Source organism: Zeus faber, assembly GCF_960531495.2.
Source record: "Zeus faber genome assembly, chromosome: 22".
In the NCBI taxonomy this organism is placed as follows: Eukaryota; Metazoa; Chordata; class Actinopteri; order Zeiformes; family Zeidae; genus Zeus; species Zeus faber.
The window spans coordinates 3,594,880-3,610,515 of NC_137209.1; the positions used below are offsets into that span (position 1 = coordinate 3,594,880).

General features: G+C 41.9%; 1 protein-coding gene across 1 annotated transcript in view; it reads left to right on the forward strand.

The window, feature by feature from the left end:
- Positions 1 to 15,636, forward strand: part of LOC307246886 (peroxisomal acyl-coenzyme A oxidase 3-like) — a 63,226-nt gene that overhangs the window by 17,362 nt on the left and 30,228 nt on the right. Inside the window, exons 7-12 of the mRNA XM_080022924.1 lie at positions 98 to 241; positions 431 to 519; positions 1,030 to 1,126; positions 4,617 to 4,799; positions 14,911 to 15,033; positions 15,243 to 15,363. Coding sequence (XP_079879050.1) covers positions 98 to 241; positions 431 to 519; positions 1,030 to 1,126; positions 4,617 to 4,799; positions 14,911 to 15,033; positions 15,243 to 15,363 — 757 coding nt within the window. The remainder of the gene's footprint in view (positions 1 to 97; positions 242 to 430; positions 520 to 1,029; positions 1,127 to 4,616; positions 4,800 to 14,910; positions 15,034 to 15,242; positions 15,364 to 15,636) is intronic.

Below are 15,636 nucleotides of genomic sequence, written 5' to 3' on the forward strand. Positions count from 1 at the left end.
GCGTACAAATACTCTGTGCATGCCCAGCATGCTGACAGCACAGGTTAAAAAAAACAACAATCCACTTTGTCAAATTGCAATATCGTCCACCCAATAGGAGTTTGTGATCAACTCCCCCGACTTTGAGGCCGCCAAGTTCTGGGTGGGCAACATGGGAAAGACCGCCACACACACCATCGTGTTCGCCCAGCTGTACACTCCGGACGGGGTGTGCCACGGCCTCCACTCGTTCATTGTCCAGGTGCTTGTATTTTCTGTTAACTAACTGTTGACGGCAGCAATGCAATTCCTTCTACTGATTGTCTTGCCCAAAAAACTGCTGCTCTTTAAAGTGAGCGACTTGGACAGTGGCAAAACAACAAATGACTTATTATCAAACTGTTGGCTGAACAGTAAAGCAAGATGTATGTTTTCTACAATTTACATTCAGCTCAGAGATCCCAAAACCTTGCTCTCCCTGCCTGGCGTCATGGTGGGTGATATGGGCAAGAAGCTGGGACAGAACGGGCTGGATAATGGGTAAGTGCTTAAGGAATTTTTTGATAAGGAACAATTTGTGTGTTGTCTTTTTTTGGCGAGAGACAGAGAAATTATGAGAAAAATGATGGTTGTAAAAATGCTATTGGAATTCTTTCTTCATTTCACTGCAGTGTGTGCTAGACATTTACTTACAAAGAACAAATCTAAATCAAACAAACTATCTGAACTCGCCTGTCTGATTTCATTATAGAGTATTATCAATATTGTTTACCATAGATACATAGACAGGAAGGCTCTGAAGATAGAACAGAGCCAGGACAGTCCCCGGGGGGGTGTCAGTGCTGCACACCACCAAGTCTGATAAGACACCCCTGACAAATTTGATGTGTGGTGTGTGTGTATTGGTCAGATAGTCTGTAATCCAGGAAACAATGAGGGAGCCCACCTACATCTTATAGCTTCCTTGTTAAATGTCTTCAGCTCCTTCTGCATCCGCGTTAGTTTGACCTGATTGGTTCTGAGTGCTGTTTGTGCTCTCTCGTTTGGCAGGTTTGCAATGTTCACCAATGTAAGGATCCCTAGGGAAAACTTGCTAAATCAAACAGGTGATGTCACGCCGGAGGGAGTCTACGTAACGCCTATCAAGGTTTGTCGACACGTTCGATGCTGTTTCAACTCTAGCAGATTTGTAATCTCAATTTGGGCATGTCTCCATCTTAACGGAGCTTTTTTCTTTTATTTTTTTTATTTTTATTTTTTCCAGATTACCGTATTTTCCGGACTATAGAGCGCACCTGTATATAAGCCGCATCCGCTCTATTTAAAAAAAAAAGAGATATATAAGCCGCAGATATCTATGTTGAAAAATTAGATATTTACTGCATGTACAGAACGATTTTGAACTGTAAATGTACATGTATGTACCTGAACAGATTCTTTCCGAACAGTGCCTTTTAACACGGCAGCAACTTTGCTGATTATTTATTTACCTTCATTTCTCCTGTGTTTGAAACCACAAGTCACTTTAATCATCTTCGCTGAAACCCATGAAGTCGTCTTCTTCAGTGTCGGAGTTGAACAGCCTCAGAAGCGCTTCGTCACATCTGTCTCCATCAGTCTCGCTAGCAGTCCAGCCTTTTGGAACCCGTTGGTGATGGTGGATTTTTTCACAGCACTCCACGCTGTTAGGGTCCACTGACAGACATCAGAAAAAGATACTTTTCGCATGGGGCCAGTTTTTGTGAATGACTTCTCACCACTTGTCATCCAAGCCTCCCACTCAACCCGGAATGCAGCTTTAAATGCCCGATTCACACTGATGTCGATGGCCTTCAACTTAAAACTTGCATCATACGAACTTCTTCGTGTGGGTTCCATGATGAAGGGGCGAGGATTTGAAAATAAGTACCAGTTGGTAATTTATCGTCCGCGTTCTATCTGCTATAGAAAAAGTAGTATAAGCCGCATGGTTCAAAACCTAGGAAAAAAGTAGCGGCTTATAGTCCGGAAAATACGGTAGGTAACTAGGTGTTATGTTAGCTGTCGGGTCAGTCCATTTACAATGCAAAACAAAAAGATGTCCTGTCCATTTAGAATGGTTCAGATTTATCAACATACACAGGTGTTTAGGAACAAATGTAGCCGGTGCTCACGCATCATAAATGCAGTGCTGACTTTGCATATCCAGCTCTTTTGCGCACAAAGTCAGAACATTTCTATGCACAAATTCATGAATGAGGCCCAATGTAGTCCGTAAGTCTTTATATGTTATGCATTTGATCATGTTCCTCAGGGTTTTATTGAGTCTTTTGTAGGGCTGGGTATAAGTACTCAATACCTTTACGGTATCGACCGAAATAACCCAATACCAACTAGTATCGATACTTCTCCAGTCAAACAATACCTGCATTGTCCTTACCTTTTGTCCCCAGATCTAGAAAAAAATGGCTATTTGTATAGTTTTGCTCGCAGCCAATCACGGCAAGCTTTTTTCGATTTTATGTAACGTGTTTGACGGGCTCATGGCAGCAGCAGCTACAACAGTCTTTTAAAGGATAACAGGGCTGCCCCCTGAAAGTCAACGATTTGAATCATCATTCAGAAACCCGTTAGTCGACTGTGATTCTTCAAGTTGATCAGTCGTTTTTTTGTTTTGATCCGGTCATTCAGTGTGCATTACAGTAACAGGATAAAACAGAAGCTTAAAAAATGCATTGGGATAACATTTCAATGAGGAATTTAAAAAAGGGGAGTCATAAATATATTTTTAACTATGTGAACACGGCTCTCCATGGCCCTGATCACTGTGCCCTGTTCCTCCACATAAATCAACTAAAACCTTAATGATACTGGCATTGATACTTGTATCATCATTTTTAAACAATACCTATCTCTAATATTTGTACATCTGCGAATCAGCTGACATCCATTAAAAAAAAACCATTAAAAAACAAAAGACAACTGAAATTTGTACCAGTTGTTGGGCAGCACATGTACTCTCAGTGGTGGTAAGATGAAGAAAATCCATGTAATTTTTTCTTTAAGTTATAAAGTTGAAGGTTTATTAGATTTCCCACATGGAACTTATAAAGTTGGTGGTCTAGTAATCTAAAGGTTGCTGGTTCGATCCCAGGCTCCTGCTAGCATGCTGTAGTGTCCTTGAGCAAGACACTTAACCCCTAATTGCTCCTGATGGCTGCATCGTTGGTGTTTGAATAATTGCAAGTCACTTTGGATAAAAGCATCTGCTAAATGTAAATAACATATTGATGGTTTTTTATGTGGGGTGACTAGATTTAATCATAACAGGTTACTAATTAAACCACAACACACGTGTAGTGTCATTTTTAAGAAGAAAAATAATAACATTTAAGAATATAAAGACCTGCTTCCGTAGAGACTGGAAGTGTTTCAGTTAAAAAATGGTGAGTTGGATCAGACTCGCCATATTTCCGAATGTTTTTTTTTTTTTTGTTTGTTTGTTTTTTGGCTTCCGAAAACAAATAACATTTGTTCGACCAGAAATGATACTAGCTCAAGAGTGGGGAAAAATGTCCAACATGATGCCAATATGGAACATTGCCGGGAGATTTATGGCTTTCGGTGCAAGTGGGAAAGGGGCTTATGGTGAAGATTACAGGGTATGAAAAATCTGACTAAATTACCTAAAATAAAAATGAATTGAGGTAATAGGGGGGCATGGGTGGATACTAAAAATCTTAAAGATGGTCTAGAAAAATGCATCTTAATGTGGCTTAATGTAGTTTCATTCATATATCAATTAAAAAATGTCTCTTATACCCGTCTACTTTGGTTCATATCTAAATCATATGACCTGAAGTTTCTGGTACAACTTTGAAATGTTGTTTTTTTTTCTTCTGTCCAGTAGTAGCTCATTAAGCGACATTAAGCTGCCTATTTTGACATATGCAGCCTAATAAAATCAAAATTTGATAATAAAATAATTTATTGTCATTTTCTTGACAATAAGTGGTAATAAGATCATTTTGATCAGTGTTAAAGGTGTTTTTTTTAACCTCATTAAGCTTTTTTAGAATGTCCCCAAATCGCCAAAATGATTGCTTGAACTTTAATTTTCGTGAAAGTTGGGGGTTGTTGGTTGGCTTGTTGAAATTACCAACACAATGTGTTTACACCTTCAAGCCACATGAGGGAGCAAACATTTTGTTTGTCTTAGAAATGGTCGGTTCACCTATTCAAGCTACAACATCAGTGCTAAATGCAGAAATGGCTATGAAAAATGTGGGTTGTGTGGCCTGGTGCTGCTGTGAGAGTTATTACTCTAATGTTACAATATCAGTTTTGACAGTTTATTTGCCCCGTTTTCCAGGAGGCTGAAGAGAGAGAGGCTTGTCAGCAAATGACTCTTTGCCACAGTCAGAGATGGAAAATTCCACATTTCTCCCAGAGATGTAAATAACTAAGACAGCAGTGTTCTTGGCGAGGGGGGGATTCCAGTAACATCGTAGTATCTATGTACCACTTAAGAACAAAATGATTCACCATTTTTACAAAGGAAAGCAAAACACATTTATCAAAGTTTGTGTTTCTTTCTTTCTTTCTTTCTTTCTTTCTTTTAATCTATCAATTATTCCTCTCCATCCTCTTTTCTTTAGGATCCCAGAAAGCGGTTCGGGGAGTCCCTTGGCGCCCTATCTGGAGGCAGGCTAAGCATCTCCAGGATGTCCTGCATCAACCTGCAGCTGGCCCTTACTGTGGCTTTGCGGTTCTCTGCTGTGAGGCGTCAGTTCGGACCCAAGAACGGAGAGGAGGTCCCTCTCCTGGAGTACCAGCTGCAGGTACCACATGAAGATCGGAAGTTTTCTTGCGGGCAGGGCAGGCTAGACTGGGCTAGTACAGTGGTGGTGTATCATTTTCCAACCTTTTTTAGAATTTAATATATGGGCTTGAAGAAACGTCGGCCCATTGCTCCTTGCAAAGTTGCTTCATCTCAGTGACGTTAGTGATGAGCTCCTCAGTTCCTCAGTTCCCAGTTCTGTTGGATAAGGGTTTGGACTTTGGCTGGCTATTTCTGAAACACTGAATTTCTTCTCCTTTAACCGTTCTTTGGTAGACCGACTTGTGTGTTTAAGGTCGCGTTGCTGCTTGAACCACATCCGTCCAGAGAAAATTCTTCCAATAACCTTCTGGTTCAGCCAAGTGATCTTTAGCAAACTTAAGACGGGCAGCAATGTTCTTTTGGAGAGCAGTGGCTACCTCCTTGCCCTTGTTCCATGTTTGCTTGATGGTGGACCCATGAACAGTGACATTAGCCCATGCAAGAAAGGCCTGCAGATCTCAAGACTTTAGCCTGGGGTTCTTTGTGACCTGGAATCTTCTACGCCTTGCTTTTTGTGATTTTTTGTTTGACCACCACTCCAAGGGAGGGCAACAATTGTGTTGTATTTTCTCAACTTCTACACTATCTGCCTGACAGCGGACTGGTGGAGCCCAAACTCTTTAGAAATTATTCTTTAACCTTTTCCAGCCTGTTGAGCAACGATGACTCTTTTTCTAAGGTCCTCAGGTCCTCCTTTGAGGCATGGTGTGCTCTGGTATACATTTAATATTTCTATTAATAATAAATGACCACACTTTTGTAGGAAAGACTCATCTTTACTTTTTTTAAGTAAGGTAGTGCCAGCCAAGCTTACACCTTATTGTCATCCCATTGTTTGAAACACATGACTCTAATTATCACTTACGTGAATGAGTAATACAACAGGTTCACATACTTTGTACGACATTTAATGTTGGTTCATAATTGGGGATTCAAGCTCCTGGGGCTTCTTGTAAAATTCCCAGAAATGTTTGTTTCCTAGAATGTTTTGTTCTACAGAAATGCTTGCGCAATTACCCGTGAGATGGTAAATGATAGCAACATGAAATTTGGCACATGCACAGATATTCTCTTGCAAATGGTTCACAAACTAAAATGATCCAGATCGGTCAAATGGTGGCACTATAATTAAAAGTCAAGTCAAGTCACACTTTATTTATAAAGTGCATTTCATATCACAATGTGCTTTACAGAGAAATACAATCAAAGAAAATATACAGTATAACATGTCTGTGCAATCATAAGAACAGTCAGTGCAGAATAAACAAATCACAGACACACGGACACACACACACACACACACACACACACACACACACACACAGAATTTTGTCAGAGACTGTAATGAACAGCAAGGTTTTTAACCTGGTTTTAAAAGTGGTCAGTGTGGGGGCCTCTTTCAGGTCCTCAGGCAGGATGTTCTTTCTACTTGGGGCATAGATACAGAAGGCAGCCTCCCCTGCTCTAGAGTTAGTACGAGGGATGGTAAAAAGACCACTGCCTGTGGACCTGAGAGTTCTTGCTGGTTTGTGTGTAATGAGCATTTATTTTATATACTGAGGTGCAAGGCCATTTATAGCTTTATATACAAGTAGCAGAACCTTATAATCAATCCTAGTTTTAACAGGGAGCCAATGTAGAGATCTAAGAAAAGGTGTGATGTGTTCAAACTTTTTTGTCCCAGTGAGAACGTGTGCAGTCGCATTTTGGATTAACTGTAGCCGAGGCACAGCTGATTTTGGGAGGCGGGTGAATAGGCCATTACAGTAGTCTAATCTACTTGTTATGAATGCGTAGATTAATTGGAGTCTGCTTTTGACAGGAAGCCTCTTAATTTTGAAATGTTTTTAGATGGTAGAAGGCTGATTTTGTCATGTGATTGATATAGCTCTTAAAATTTGGATCACCGTCTATGATTACACAAAGATTTCTGGCTTAATTCTTGCTCTCCAGAGACAGTGATCTGAGATGAGCTGCAATTTTCTGTCCCTGAGCTTTTGCACCAAAGATGAGTATTTCTGTTTTATCTTTGTTCAGTTGTAAAAAGTTCTGTGACATCCATACATTAATATCATAAATACACTGAGTGAGGTAGTGTATGGGGAGAATGTCATCAGGGGATATGTACAGTTGTGAATCATCTGCATAATTATAGTAATTTAGTTTGTGTTTCTTTATAATACGTGCAAGTGGGAGCATATAGAGATTAAACAAGAATGGTCCAAAAATCGAACCTTGGGACACTCCACATAATAATATCCACTATGTTCAAGACAAAATCTCCAATGGACACAAATAACTGCATGTCCTGTAGGTAGGTTCTGAACCAGTTTAGAACCGGCCAGGTAGGCCAACCCATTTTTTTAATCTCTCCAATAAAATATGATGGTCAACAGTGTCAAAGGCAGCGCTGAGATCCAGGAGCAGAAGAACAGATAGTTTTTTAGAAACAGTATTTATATGCAGATCATTCACAACTTTAGTGCTGTGTCTGTGTTCTATGGTGAGTTTGAAAACCAGATTGATCAACAGTGGAAAAGAGGACTTTACCATTGTTGATATTTTCATGAATGTTTTTTGAGAAGAAGGACTGTCTGGCCTGTTTAATTTCTATGTCGTATTGATTGAGTCTATCCTTGTAAATTTCATGGTGAACCTAAAGTTTTGTTTTTCTCCATTTTGGTTCTGCTTGGCGACACTCTCTCTTAAGCTGCCTAACAACTGCTCAATTTCTCCACGGAGCTTTTTGTTTTTCTGTTTTGAGTTTTAACAGGTGCAATGTTATCAATGATATTTTGTATTTTTGAGTTTAAGTTGTTCACAGGATCCTCAGTTGATGATGCCATGAACAGCGATAACTCATTTACAATTCTCTTAAAGGTTTCAATGGTTTTATCGTTAATGATGTGTTTTTTTAATTGTCCCCCTCTGTTGTACAGGAAAGCAGACACGTCAAAAAATATGCAATAGTGATCTGAAATAGCAACATCCATGACACAGCGTACAGTGATATCAAGTCCTTTTGATATTTTGATAAGTCCAGAGGATGCCCCTTATTGTGGGTGGGTCCAGAAAAACATGCTGAGTGAGGTCAAATGCCTCCAACAGGCCAATGAAGTGTTGAGCATCTGGGCCTGTTTGATTGTCAACACGAATATTAAAATCACCTGAGATTATTACACAATCATAATCAGTGGAGACCTTGGATACTATTTCAGAGAATTCATCAAGAAAGCCACATTTAGATTTTGGTGGCCAATGGGCTGTGATGATTTATAAAAACAGAGCACTGCAGTTTATGGACAAAGCAATGTGTTCAAAAGACGTGAATTCCCGAAGGGGGATTTCCTTGCAGCTGTAACTATCAGAGAAGACAGCAGCTATTCCACCACCTCTCTTATCAGTTCTAGTGGTTTGGATGAATTTGAAATTAGGAGGTGTTGTCTCAATGAGTGAGACTTTGCCATTTCTGTCCAGCCAGTCTCAGTCAGTAGAGTGAAATCCAGGTTATGGGCACTTCTCAGAACATTAACTAAAAATGATTTATTTGTTATGATCTGACATTTAATAAAGCCATTTTTATTGTTCTGGGTTCATGGCTTTGTGGGGGACTGAAAGTTGAAGTTCAAACTGGTAATAAATTGTTTAGATTCCTGTATGTTACAGGGAAGTTACGTGATTTGGGTCTATAGTTTATAATTACAGGAATTTGTAAAGCAGATTGACAGTCATTAATGTTCGTAGAGTACCACTACCACTACCAAATATCAGTAGTGAAGACAAGATTTCAACGTAAGTTCCATGTTCATGGCGAGGAGAAATCAAAAATTTGATATTTAACAAGGCCATAACGAGGGCTGTGACAATATGAAAAAATTAAATATTGTGCTCTTTTTTTTAATTGGAATTTAAAGTCAATTTATGCTATTTAAAAACATGTACAAACAACATCAACTGTATGGGCATTAATTAATCTAACTCCCAACTGCTTACTTCACGCTTCTTTCTTTAAGTCTGTGTATTGTGTGTGTGTATGTATTCAATTGAACGCTATCTTTAGATATCACAAGTACTGAAGCCTAGAAATAATTAGTCAACTCGGATTTTTCAAGTCGAATAGTCTTTTTAGTTTTGTTTTGTTTGGCCTTTCAGTGTGCGTTACAATAGCAGGATAAAACAGAAAGAACCTTCCAAAAATGTACAGGGATAACATTTCAACAAGAAATTAGAAATTAGGGGAGTCATAAATACATTTTTTATGTGTGAATCCTCCCCCATTTATTTAATATGGGGGATGCGTGCGGTGCACAAAGCTGAAGTTACAAGCAGAGCGACTCAAAAGTTTTGTTGCTCCAGAAGGCCTTGAACATAGGATGGAAGACAGTTAATGAGGATAACTCAACAATGATGATCATGTTTATATTTCACATCACACACCATATTCACTCCTGTAACTTTCACCAGCAAAAAAATGAAATACAAAAAAATATATTATTTTATTTATTACGCCAGCTGCAGGTACTCCCTGGGAAAAACGAAACAAACCTGATGAATGAAACAACCAGGGAGATTCCGGTTGTTTCATTTATCATGTTGAAACTTATCGGCCCGTGATCGGAAATTACAATAGGGTGGATTTCAGGATTAGTGATTCGCTAGAAACTTTGGTGGGGTGGTGAATAATATGTGTATTCTCTAAAATGTGGGTTATTTGATCGCCAACAATCCCCAAGAGCAAGATCACTCATGTATTGTTTTATAGTGTCCGACGAATGCCAGGATCTGTGAATATTTCTGGCTTGAGAACGGTCTAAATTTAGATCCAGTACAGTGTTGAAGTCTCCTTCCAATATGATAATTGATTCAGAGAATTCTAAGAGTTTTGAAAATATATTGTGAAAGAAATTTGGGTCATCCTCATTGGGGCCATAAATATTAGCTATGGGTAATTTGATGTTACCTAAAATCCCATTAATCATTATGAAACGCCCTTCTAGGTCTGATATTGTGGTTTCATTTTGATATGGGATACTTTTATTGATCAATATAGAGACGCCTCTTTTTTTTGAGTTGTATGATGCGGAAAAAATCTGATTAATCCATTTAGCTTTGAGTTTGAGGTGCTCAGATGCAGTGAGGTGGGTTTCTTGCAGTAGACAGAAGCTGGGGTTCATCTTGGTGAAGTGAGTTAGGATTTTGCTATGTTTAGCAGGTGAGCCCAAGCCTCTCACATTCCAACTAACAAACTTAATGGGTGTCATTGAAGCTAGTTAGGGGGTGATGGCACAGTGCATCCAAGGCAATAGCTATACTACCGTTCCCATGCTTTTAGATTAGTCGGAAATGTCCTCCTTTACATTCCTTTTCACTGCCATAGTATTGTAGGAAGTTTGTAGGGATACATAACTACACAAACACATGACAAGTAGACAAAGATAAACACAGAACATCGCCGGATTAGACATACATAAAGTGAAAGACAGTATAGAGTGAGAGTGATAGGAGAAGTAAGGAGAGAGGAATTAGGGAGGTGAGATGATGAGAGAAGTATGGAGGGGGAATTAGGAAGGTGAAGCGATATTTTAAATCTGGGAGTTTCAGGGTGGTGTGGAGAAAGTCTTTCATCATATTATCTGGGGACTCGGTGTTGTTCTCTGGGATCCCAGAAAAGATGAGGTTGTCCCGCATTCCTGCAGGATTGTATATCCAGGATTTACATTTACATTTACATTTAGTCATTTAGCAGACGCTTTTATCCAAAGCGACTTACAAGGGAGAATAACATTCAAGCTACATTGCGATAGTCTCTTTCATTATTTTATTAGATTTTTTTTACAACTTCCATCTCCGCTGTGATGCGCTTCGTGGAGGTTTTTAGATCTGCGTTGTCTTTTTGCATCCCGCCGACTGTGCGGTGCAGGAAATCAAGACTAGCTTTGATCTTGGTAACGTCTCGGAGAAGTGGACCAAGCATGTCCAGCTTCCTGTTAATCTCATCCAAGACACTCACCTCTACAGCACCCGGTATGAGATCGTCTGTGTCCGTTGCTGAGTCAGTCTTCTTCCTTTTCGTGGTTGCTCCCCGGCCTGCTGCGCCCCTGGATCAATCCGGTCGCAACTCGCCTATCTCTCCCAGTGCCAACACTCATACTCAGCACATACACCACACAATAGACCGAGGGCTTGCGGGATGGCGGGGTGCAGGCTATGTGTGTGGGGGTGCGGCGGGCAGCTGCCATCTTGCCTGTCACGCTCCTGCCCAAGCGTGCTTCTCGTCCGTCCCAAAATTTTAATTCCACTCACATTAGCTTCGAACGCACGCGCATTGGCACACCAATCCTACTCCAAACAACACTCCATCGTACCAGGGTCTGTGAGACAGGAGGGGTGCGAGGGATTTGGGTTCGACCTGCCTGAAGGACTCGCACCCCCAGCCCCGCAATTTTAACTGCAGTTACCAACAGCACACATTGAGCACTGGGGTTTTCCGGGGTGGCCGGTCGCTGGCAGGTCGGTGTGGGGGCGTGGTTGGCCAGGGGGCGGTCGAGTGATCCCCGCCTCCCGGCCTGGCTGGAGTCCTGACGGCTTGCGCCTGGTGGCTTGGGATGTGCTGCGACCTGGTGGGGCTGCGGAGAGCACCGCCGGGTGCCTTCTGGTGCCCCTGGGGGGACTGCTTGTCGTTGGGGGTGTGGGTTGAGGTGTGGGGGGCGGCTGTTGGACTTTTGCTTCTGCGGCGGGGCTTCTCTGCGAAAGGGGCCCCTGGTGCTGGGGGTGGCGAAGGGCCTGTATACCTGGTGGCCTGCCGGCATCGCCGGGGGGGGTGTAACATCGAGGTGCCCCGCCCTGGACACTTGCTGCTACGTGTATGGTCACTTGGCACTCACGCCGGGCGGGGCGCCTGGTCGGCTGCGGTGGGGCGGGAACCCCGGCCTTGTGCGGGGCGTGGGTGTTCGTGGGGGTCTTGCCAGCCTGCCCATGGGGCGGGCTGCTCGGGCGGGGTGTCGGTCTGTCACCACGGGGCCGTGATCTGGGCCTGCAGTCTGTGCCTTGCGCCCGTGGCCCGATTTCTGTGCCGGCGACTGCGTCTTGTGCCTGCGCCCGGGGGTTCAAGATTCAAGATTTTTATTTGTCACATTGGTTGGTTGTATGTGTGCGCCCCTTGGGTGCAGGGCCTCCTCGTGCTCCCTGGGACTTGGTCATGGTCCACGGCCCTCTGGCTTCTCTGGGGGCCCGGGGGTCTTCCGTGGACGCAGGGCGGGGTACCCGGGGATCTCCTGCAGCCCGGGGTTGTGGAGTTCGGGGGGCTTCGGGGCCCCTTGCGCTGCTTGGAGGTGCCACAACATAATACCGACCTTCTACACCAGTACCAATGGGGATCATGTACGGGTCATGTACACTCACCGGTGGACATCTTACACACACACACACCCACGCACGCATGCACACACGCACACATGCACACACGCACCCCTGCTTGGAGTGCACCCCAGCAACTGGGGGTGCTTTATTTACTGCCACGGGACCAGTTGTAGTTCCAGTTTTCCTGAACCTAATTCAGTTTTTCAATACATGTTGTTGTCAAATGTTCATGTTTTTGTGTAAATGTTGTTTGTTTCTATGTTTATTTGTCTCACCGTGGTGATTCTCCCCCTCTTGGAGTAGTGATCAGTTGTTTATAAACCCAAACATGATCTACCAACCCCCAACCACCACCAACCCCCCCCAAAGAGGGGGGTTGGTGGTGGCTCTCCATTACCAAAACTGTGCTCTTGTCATTCTACAGGGCATCCACAGGACAGAGTTATTGCAGCAGTTCTCGATGATTTAAGAATTAATAAAGAGTTGCATTGCAGGTTGAGAACTTGAACTCCACTTGCAGACTAACTCTGTCCTGGATGCAAATGGCATTCAAATACCCTGTGTTGTATGCCCAGCATGCTGACAGCACAGGTAAAACAAATGTGATTAGTGGAATTTCACGAAACTTGCTGTACATGCTTTATAGACTATTATAAGTCGAAATATGCGGTTTAGTTGTTATCGTTAAATACCTGGGCATATTTACGTATGGCCAATCACATGATGGCTTATAACTCAAGTTGGGTTAAGGCAATAATCATGACACGAGGGTAACATGTTAAGACTTCTATGTGTTAGTGACTGTTTAGTGACTGACTGTTAGTGTAAATATTACATGTCTGTGGACACCTTTAATATTTATCCAGCATGTGGCAGTATTGTGGTGATCACTCTAATCCTTTGACCAGTCATCTCAATTCTTGGAACCCTTTAGGACTAACCCTTTGGAACTTCCCTCACAGCTTGCACCATAAGATCTAAATGAGCTATATTTTATAATGTTTTTTTGTGTTTTTGGAGTTTATGAAAATCTGATCCCAGGTTATTGTCAAATGTATGAAGCAATTCAGAGAATTCTAGAGGGTTCACAATCTTTCCAGCACACTGTAGATGAGCAGTTGCCTTAGGGGGTACTCGACTAACTACTGCGGACTTGTAGCTTTATTTTTTTTTATTCAGTATTGAAGAAAAATGGATGAAATCTGGAATGCTTTTAAAACTGGATTTTGTTTAAAGCAATTTGGAAAGTTTCAAATAATATTTAGATGTGTGTGTGTCTTTCACCTCAATTCATATTAACTTCAGATGACAATAATTGACTGCAAGGAATAGTTCAAAGTGCAAGTCTGTCTTTCTTGTGAGCAAGGAAGGGGTATAAGGAGAGAACAGAAGAAGCATTCACCTAGAGATGTCTGTAAACAGCAGTGTATCTCAAAAGTCCCATATACCTTATTTCCTCAAGTAGTGACTGGGGCCTTTATTTACCTCTTCTGCAGAGGGTACAAGGCCTTTATTTGAAGCAGGTTTATATTAAAGGTAGGCTTTAAAAAAAATCGAATTCCCTCCGTTTAACAAGTCTGTTGATTTATATTTTTGTATGAATTTCAAATACATTTTCTGTCTGGGTGGCATGCCATGCAAACACACGTATGTTGAAAAAAGAGAGAGCATGTAGCTACCTTAATGTGGCACTAGCTGACTGGGGAAATTGTTTTCCAAGTTCGCCTTAAACACACCACTTCCTGCTTGGAACAGTGGAGAGCGAGCGCACTCAGAGCGGGGCTTTTGCCCCATGAAGCGATCTGCGATCTGCTATGCATCAGTAGGGAATGATGTAAATCTACAATAAAAACACACTGTTTTTATTTGCTTTGTTTGGGAGTAGAGCACCGCACTGGAACAGCACTGCAGCTCCATTCAGTTTTTGCCCCGGTCTTTATTTGAGGCAGGCTTTTATTTGATCATGTAGACCACGCCCCTAGCGGTTATTTGAGGCCCGGTTTTTATTTGACTAATGGATTATATTTTAGGAACTACAGTAATTAATATAAATCCATAATCTGCCACTGACTTTGAACAGTGGAGTAGGTTGAAACATTGCATGCAAGTATATTAAAAAAAAAAGGGGCTTGGTACACTGTAGGCTATGACTTAAGTAAAGTCCATATATATCGCTTACCTCAACAATGAACTAGCTTTTAGCTAGCTAGCCTAGAACAATACTCTGTTTATCGATAATTTATAGCCTTAACTAGTCGTTTTATTGAGCACTTTTTATTTCAAGCAAATTTGCATCTGTAGTCCCTGGACAGGGAGTGCAAACAAGACATACAGTCACAATCGAATATGATACAATACAGTACATAATGCAATGCAATAATACACACATGCAAATCCAACAGTGTACAATAGTTGATTTACAAGATTATAGCTAAACAAGGCACTTGTGTTGTACATTTCAATTTGCTACTTATTTAGCCAGGAAAGCAATGAAAGTCGCTGGAGAGTGGGTAAATGATCTATGATTATAGAAGCTACCGCTGAAAATGAGTGGCATTGTGAGTAATTAGAGGTATTGCGGCGGGGAACATAAACATTCTATGTTGGGTGAAACATTTCCCTATCCCTTTAAAAAGGAAAGCAGCTAGATAGACATGGGTTAATTCTGTGTGTGTGTGTGTGTGTGTGTGTGTGTGTGTGTGTGTTTACAGCAATGGCGGCTACTCCCCTATCTTGCGGCAGTGTATGCCATAAATAGCTACTTCAAATTCTCCTTCACAAAATTTGGGGAATTCTCGAGTGGACAGATGATGAAGAACAAGGACCAGAGCCACGTGAGTAAGCCAAAGGTTGAGAAGACAAAACCAAGATGGCTGTGGGGGCTTCATAGTCCCACTTACACTGTGAACCGTAGAACAACTTGTACTTTTCATTAAAAAAAAAGCCTGTTTCCTCGCCAGCATGATGGTTGAGGTCGTCAAATGGGAGCAGACTCCATTCGTCCATGGAAATGAATTGGGTTGAAAGTGTTTCCTGTGTCCAGGCGGAGCTGGGGCGTGAGATCCACGCAGTGTCCTGCGCTATAAAGCCTCTGGGATCCTGGACCGCTCAGAAGGGGATTCAAGAGTGCAGAGAGGCATGCGGTGGACACGGATACCTTTCCAGTAAGCCTCACTTTCTCTCTCTCTTACACACACGCACGCATGCACGCACGGACACGCATATATATACAGTATATATATACTTTCATGCGCACTTTTCTACAATAACTTTTGAAAGCGCTCCACTCTAGCAAAAAAAAGCAGCCAGACTGCAGCTGCCTTTTAAGACTTACGCTGTGTCCAGAATGGTATACTACAAATAACATTCTACATACATTCTCTTACATAATACATACTATTTTGTGTGAGTAAAAAAACTCCTTAGACACGCTGCAC